Source organism: Eucalyptus grandis, chromosome 8, assembly GCF_016545825.1.
Source record: "Eucalyptus grandis isolate ANBG69807.140 chromosome 8, ASM1654582v1, whole genome shotgun sequence".
Lineage (NCBI taxonomy): Eukaryota > Viridiplantae > Streptophyta > Magnoliopsida > Myrtales > Myrtaceae > Eucalyptus > Eucalyptus grandis.
Window position 1 is genome coordinate 60,929,799 of NC_052619.1, and position 8,010 is coordinate 60,937,808.

The following is an 8,010-nucleotide window of genomic DNA, read 5'->3' on the forward strand; positions in this document are numbered from 1 at the left end:
GGTTTGAGCCCAGCTACCAAGTGTAGGTCTAACGGAGAATTCAAGATCGAGGAATCACTTCTTTGAATATAATCCAGGCGTGTCGGATCGAGCCCATTTCAATTGTCGATCATGCAAGGTCAATGTAGATTTTTTTTTTTTTCCTTTTGTCCCAAAATTGATAATAACTGGCTAGCTTCAATCACAACTCGTGGAACACCGTAAGTAGCTAGCCAGTCAAACTTCGCACAATATGATTATTGGAGAAAAAAGGAAAGAGTGTTTTGCACTAATTAAATCACTTATGACGGCTAAGGTACAATAGTAGCTTTTGGACTAATTACGAATTTAATTCTCAATCTTGCAATATAACTTTTTTTCTCGATTAAGTTAGATGAGAAGAGTTAATAGATAATTCAAGAATGAAAGATCATTTATAGTATTCGATTACAAGCTTCAAATTGTCTAAATTACTAGTGAATGTGACTTTAAGGGGGGAGAAAAGTGCCGTTTTGTCCATCAACGGATAAAACTCTCAGATGTTATCTCTTTTGAATTCAACATGTCAGGTTTCCATAACTCTTATGCCCCAACAAAACATCACGCGTTATTTGAGTGGGTTCGTCTTACAATCGCATCTATTTAGTAAAAATTTGTAAGTATCAAAATGGGAAAAATAAGAAAAAATTTCTTGCGAGGCCAGTGGTACATAATAGGATTCTTGATACATGTGCACGAAATCGCTTGTCCACACAATCCAATTGGAACAAGGTAAGATAAGCTGTCTGATGAAGAGAAGACTCATGTCTGCAAGCTCTGCGACCTCCAACAAGCACGTGACGATTATACGCTTCAGATAAACCGACAGCTATTCATTGATTAACATTTTATGATATGTCATGCAAAGACAAGCTGCCAGGTTTGCTTTTCCAGCATATTTCGTAGCGTTTCTTTTTCGGAAAACAGTTTATGACTATTCTCGGAACAGAAACAAGTTGGATACGACCCGAAATATTTTTATGACTTAGAATCTCTTTTAAAGTTATTAATAATTTTATTATATATATATATATTTTTTTTTCCTTTTCTTCTCCTTTCTCTAATCGGTCGTCAACCTTGGGGAGCCTCACCAGCCACGACGAGGTCCCCCGAGCCTCGCTCAGCCACGGTGAGATCAACCTTGCCCACCTAGGCGACGCCGACCTTGCAATGGTTGGGCAAGGCTCGGCCTTGCTAGATTTGAGCTAAGTCGAGCCTCACCCAACCATTGCAAGGCTCGTGGGGCCTCGTCGATGGTCGGCCATCGCCTAGGCTGGCGACTAGTTAGGGAAGAAAAAGGAAGAGAAAAAGAAAGAAAAGAAAGGGAAGAAAGGAAGAGAAAGAAAAACTTGTTTCTTGAATTGTTCTTGAAAACAAGAAACAATTTTTTTTTCTTGTTCTTGTTGTCAATCTATTAAAAAAATTACCAAACGCGTTTCTATTTTATTTTTGTTCCGGAGAATAAAACAATAGAAACAAGTGTTCCCAAATCATTACCAAACAACACCTAAACTGACTTGATCTATTTTACTTTAGCTCGAGTGGATTACGGGCCAAAACAAGAAAAAAAAAACATTAAAAAAGAGGTCAAGGGGATTGTTTCATTTCTTCTAAATTTGATTTAGGTGGATTTTAAAAGCATGAAATAGAGCTCTACATATCATTGGTAAGTTGTATTTATATTTCAAGTAATCTATGGTTTTATTATATGGCTACATGGATTGAATTTCCTTTTTTTCTTTCGTATAATTTTCTTTACTGCATTTAGTGGAAATTTGGTGACAAAAGCAATGTTTTGGAGCATATATATTCCATAGAAGTCTAGGAGAGAAGCTAAATTTATCTTTAAAAGACAAAAGACATGTGTGTGTATATGCATATCGACATACATGTGTGTGGAAATCGAAACGAAAATATGTTTTACCTGCAATGATACAACTTATTTATAATATGTTCATGGCTTAAACAAAACAGTTTATGATTTGACTTAGTTATTAGAAGAGGACTAGCATGTACCGGCATAGGTTCCACTCTTCATGCAGCCAAATGCAAATGGTTTCGTATTTGGCCACCGACCCAATTTTTAACTCACTTCTTACTTGATTCACGAGGTTAGTAGAGTGCTTTCCGTGCACAAAATTGGTGGCCCTTCTCATTATTAGGAAAAACAGATCTATTATATTTAATTTGTTCAATTTTCGAAGATGACAGACGTACGAATAAAAATATTATTAACGTTCTTTTTTGGAATTATCAACGTTCGTGAAAGTAGCTTCTGATATCGAACTAGAAACAGTAGGAGTTCACATGAGCGACTGTTTATGGAGTTCTATGTCAAGAAACGACGTGCATTCCTCGAACGATGTGGCTTTATCAAAGTATATGGGTGGAGTTCTTATCTTGGAGCGACGCTTCTGGACTTATTTTCCTGATCTCTGCCGTCGTTCGCGGCATGGTTTCTTATGTTGCAGATCCCGAACGTTGGCGAGGAAACAGAAGCATGCAGATCGAGTTGGAGGTGTGAATTCATCGAGTTTCGTTTGCGTGGCCGTCGGTTCCGATTCTGCCGCGTTCCATCCGTGATGCTTGGGCAAAGAAGGTGACCATAATCGAATAAAAAGCACACGCCAAACATCAAACCTTGCGCGTCCGATGAATATGGGCAAAGCATAAAATAGGCTAATGATGATGATTTTCCGATTGATGACTGCAAGGAAATGATTTTTTGGCTCCATCTCATACTTCGATTAAACTTTACTTAATGAATGAAGATATATGATCATGCGCCGTCCGGTCATCACCAACACCTGATGACCCATGGTCGCCCTTGCCGGTCCTTGCGGCCCTCTCCAGCAGCTTGATGGTCTTATGTCTTTCTTTAAAAATATTTATTTATTTATTTATAAATGGTTAATGAAATGCAATTCGCTAAATGCAATGGATGCAAAATTAGATAAATTTAATACTTTTTTTCAAGGATCAAGCTTTTGTCGCAACCATAAATCTTGAGCCCAAAGTGATTTTCTTTATATATGTAAGCTTACTGGTTGGCGAAATTCAGGTGTCAACAAGCGTCACATTAATACTTAGTGCCAACGGAAGAACTTAATTGCACAAATTTGATAAATTTTAAATCTTGATTACGTTTTTTAAATTTTAGAATTTAATTACACCTTCTTGATAAAATTTAGAAATTTTAGTGTACCTACCCTTAAAAAATAAAAATCAAACGAAGCGATAAACAAGAACCCTAAATACGCATTCAATTTTCTGGCTTTCTAATTAAGATATGATTTGATTGAATAAAATACAAAATTCAGGGATTTTATTATATTATGTTCACTGTTTGGTGAATCACAATAATAAAATCGAATATTTTCATATATAAAGATATAGAGAAGAATGAGATGGAGAAAGTAGATCTTTTTATTATTATTATTTTATAAATTTCATTGCCCCTCTCTCTTTGATAATAAAGAGATCCTTTTTAAGTTTGAATTTGTTCATATGAATTATAGGTTATTCTACTTCATTTTCATTTACTTATTTTCATTGTGAATTTTAACATCTCTTTTATTACTATTTTTATTCCATTCCATCATCCTTGATAAAAAGTTTCATCAAATAGGTGTGCATGGTTGTGTTCTTTTTTCTTCTTTTTTTTTGTCTGTTTATAAACAAATATTCTGTTTTTTGTTTTCGAGAAAAAAAAAGAACAGAAACGCGTTTGTTTGTGTTTTTGTTCCAACTCTTTTTTTGTTCCCGAAACACATTTGAAATAGAAGCAAGAAACAAAAAAAAAAAAAACTTATTTCTTGTTTGGAACAATTTTTAAGAACAAATTTTCTCCCTCCTATCCATTTCTTCTCTTTTTTTCTTCTTTTCTTCTTCCTTTTTCTTTGGTTCTTGGCCTCGGCCATGGCTGGCAATCGGCCATCGAGGGCTAGTGACACCATCGAGAGCCGGTGACCTCGCTGGAGCGTCGTCGGCCCCCAGTGATGCTCGGCCTCACCCAGATCCGGCAGTGAGCTCGCCCAACCACCGGCAATGCTCGGCCTCGCCGAGCCACCGCTAGACGACTCGTGGTTGGGCGTGCTCGGTCTCGCCGGATGCAGGTGAGCTCGAGCTCGCCCGGCCAAGGCGAGCCGCCGGCCAAAAGAAGAAAAAAAGAAAAAAGAAAAAAAGAAATAAAAATATTAAAAAATTAAAAAGAAACAAAAAAAAGAACATAAATTTACCAAACGTGTTTCGGTTTTTTTTTTTATTTAAGGAACAAGTTTACTAAATGCATTTTCTAGTAAAAAATTATTTCCGAGGAAATGAAATAGTTTTTATTTCTATTTCTAGAACAATTTTTGAACGAAACACAAACTAACGCACCCAAATTTACCAAATGTGTTTCGGTTCTTTTTTTTTTAATTTCCGGAACAAGTTTACCAAATACATTTTTTTGGTCAAAAATTGTTCCCCCGAACAGAAATAGTTTTTTCTATTTCTGTTTCCTAGAATAATTTTTAAACAGAAATATAAACAAACGCACCCATAATAAACTAAACCATTATACCTAAATTGACTAGAGCAAGGGTGGCAAGCACCAACAACACATGTAAATGAAAATATGTCCTTCAATCCCCAAATTCCCCAAAATCACAAACAATTGTTTAAATTACACAATTTTTGGAGCAAATCTAAAAACCATATCTTTTGAGGCGAAGGTGGAGGCAGCGGTGTGGTACGAAGCATTATGGAGGCGCATGGTTCATCATATGATAGAGATGACGAGAACAAGGTAAGTCCAGCGAGAGAATTGCAGAAAAAAAAGAAAAAAAAACCTTCAAAATGAGACTCATTTAACAAGATAAGAACATTGCAATTTGACGAGAGACATAATACATGCAAGGTCCATGTTTCAAAATAAACCTAAGATTATAAATCGAATGCAAAAATTACACGGTTTTTGAAGTAAATCTAAGAAAATCGCAAATGCGGTGCGGTTCGTGTGAGACGACGGAGAGAGGGCGAGAATAGAGGGAGGAGAGAGTGGGACGGAGAGAACATAGCGAGTCGTGAGAGAGACGCCGACGGCATCGTTCGGCGTGGTTCTTTGGAGGAAGGAGAAAACGACGAAGAGAAGGAAGGGAGAAAGCGACGAGGAGAAGTTGCTGAAAAGGAATGATGCGAAGAATGGTGAAATTCCCCTCTCCTCTTCTTCCTCCTCTCCTTCGACCACCGTCTGGTAATCCCACTCTCACTCCTCCTTTCTTTGCATCGCCTCTTCCTCTTCTTCTTCCTCGCGTTGTCGATCCCTCTCCCTCCCGTCGCTTTCGCACTTCACGCTCCACTTCTGGACTGACCGATTCCATGAGTCGATCCCAAATTTTGGGCTTTGTCATGAACCTGTGCAAAAAAGGCGGGTTGGCCAAAGCCGAGGATGCTTTGCATTATTTCAAGGTTATGATTCGGCTGAACCCTTTGCCTTCCACTCCCTGTTTCACCCAACTCCTGGGAGCTGCGGTGAGGATGAAGCATTATGCTGCCGCCGTCCACATGATCGAGCGAATGGATTCCATGGGCATATCTCGCGACATTTACGTTCTCAGCATTCTGATCAATTGCCTCTGCCGCTTGGAAAGGTCCGACCTTGGATTTTCCGTTTTGACCAAAATGTTCAAGCTTGGGCTTGAACCGGATGTGGTGACCTTGACCACTTTGCTCAACGGGCTCTGTGAAGAGGGTAAGATCGCACGAGCCTTGAAATTGGTGGAGGATATGCGGGGCAAGGGGTTTAAGGCCAATGTATTTACATACAGTGTCATCGTGAAGGGATTGTGCAGAACCGGTACTACTTCTAAAGCCGTCCAGTTAATAAGGAATCTGGAAGAAAGGGGTTGCGAACTAAATTTGGTCGCGTACAACACGATCATCGATGGTTATTGCAAGGAAGGACCGGTGGAAGAGGCATTTGGCTTCTTTAATTGTACGAGCCACTGCCTTCTTAAGCCGGATATCCTCACTTACAATACCTTGATTTGCGGCTTAGGCTGCATAGGCGGATGGAAACAAGCAAAGGCCTTGTTAGAGAAGATGATTCATGATGGAATCCACCCAAATGTTATCACTTATAATTCCTTCATCCACGGTCTGTGCCTTTGTAGCCAATGGGAAGAGGTTCGAGTCCACTTGAGTGAGATGGTGCGGGGAGGAATAAGGCCAGATCATCAAACCTTCAATATTATCTTGGATGCACTCAGCAAACAGGGCATGACCAATGAGGCGAAGTGCATATTTGACCTGATGATTGAGATGGACATTGAGCCAGATGCAGTTACTTATAACTCCTTGATAAATGGTTACTGCCTTCAAAATCAAATGGATGATGCCGCAATTACATTTTGTTTGATGACTGCAAGGAAGTGCAATCCTAATGTGGTGACCTATAGCACATTGATTAACGGGTATTTTGCGGTTAAAAGAGTGGATAAGGCAATGAGTCTCCTTCCGCAAATGTTGGAGAAAGGATTAGTCCCTGATGTTGCCACCTATGGTTGTCTCATGAATGGCTTTTTCCTTGCTGGTTACCCCAGGGTTGCACATCAGCTGTTTTACAAAATGCTGGCTTGCAATCATATAAATCAACAAATTTGTGCCATCATGTTAGATGGCCTTTGTAAGTATCGACAAGTCGACAAGGCAATGGCATTGTTTCGACAAATGGAAGATGGCATGGGTGATGTTAATATACTCCACTGCACCATCGTTGTTAATGGCTTGTGTGAGGCTGGGGAACTTGGTAATGCAATGGACCTCTTCAATTCGTTGGATGCCAGAGGGTTGCGACCTAATGCTGTGACATTTCGTGCCATCATAAAAGGACTATGTAAAGCTGGCCAAATACGTGAAGCGTGCGAGCTACTTCATAATATGAAAGAGAAGGGATGTCCTCCAAATGGTGTCGTGTATAACATTATTGTCCTAGCACTCCTCGAAGATGGTGAGAATGCGAAGGCAATGCTCTTTCTAGGGGAGATGGTTGAGAAAGGCTTCTCACCAAATGCTGCATCCACGGCTAAAATTTTGGGTGCATCAGCTAACACCACATTAGAATCCCGAAAATCTGCACTAGGGACGTAAGCTCTTTCTTTCTTTTTTGCGTCAGAGACGTACGCTCTCTTGAATTGCGATTGTGTGCATATAGTAAGTAGCCAACTTTTATCTCTATGGGAGAAGATTGGGCTTGCATCATCTAACACTAGTTAGTTCTGTATAGTCTGAGATTAATTTATCATGAGGAAGAAAACATGGTGATGTACAGAAAGTTATCCGCATTTTGATGACTTCTGCTTCTTCGGCCATACCAAGGTAGTTTCTTGCGGGGACCTTTCTGTACAGTTACAATTGACTGCTCTTGGTTCTTGTCTCCTTCATCAGTAAGCACATCATACTAAAGCAGCTTCTTGAGAGTAGTTTCCGGTATGTCATCAGATGAATTCTCTTCCTTTTTCCTCTTTCCAATTTACTGATGGTACGTGATATTGAACTAAAAACAGAAGCAGTTCACACGAGTGGCTGATTATGTAGTTCTATATTGAGCAATGTTATGCTTTCTTAGAGTGATGTGAAGTATATGGTGAAGTTTTTATCATGGAGCAATGCTCCTGGTTTTCTTTCCATGTTCTTTGCTGTTGTTTTTAGAATGCAGAGCGGGCTCATCGAGCCTTTTTGTTTACAGCATAGTTCCTTACGTTGCAGATTATGAATGTTGGCAAGGAAACATAAGCATGCAGATTGAGCTACGGTTGCTTGTTTTTTCGGTTCTGTTTCTGCCTAAATATATTGGTGATGCTTGGGCTAAGAAGGTATCCTCTACACATGCCGTTGATGTGTCTTGGAGTTCTTGAAATAGATTTAAAAAGAGAGAGAGAGACATGAACCATAATCGTTTGTAAAGCACATGTCGAACGTTGGCTATTTTATGTGTTTAGCTTGTTGATT

General features: G+C 39.3%; 1 protein-coding gene across 1 annotated transcript; it reads left to right on the forward strand.

The window, feature by feature from the left end:
* Window positions 1-5,154: 5,154 nt before the first annotated feature.
* On the forward strand, window positions 5,155-7,744 carry LOC104417643 (pentatricopeptide repeat-containing protein At1g63330). The gene has a single exon (XM_010028885.3). The coding sequence runs from the start codon at window positions 5,191-5,193 to the stop codon at window positions 7,147-7,149; it is 1,959 nt and encodes a 652-aa protein (XP_010027187.2). The 5' UTR covers window positions 5,155-5,190; the 3' UTR covers window positions 7,150-7,744.
* Window positions 7,745-8,010: the final 266 nt, after the last annotated feature.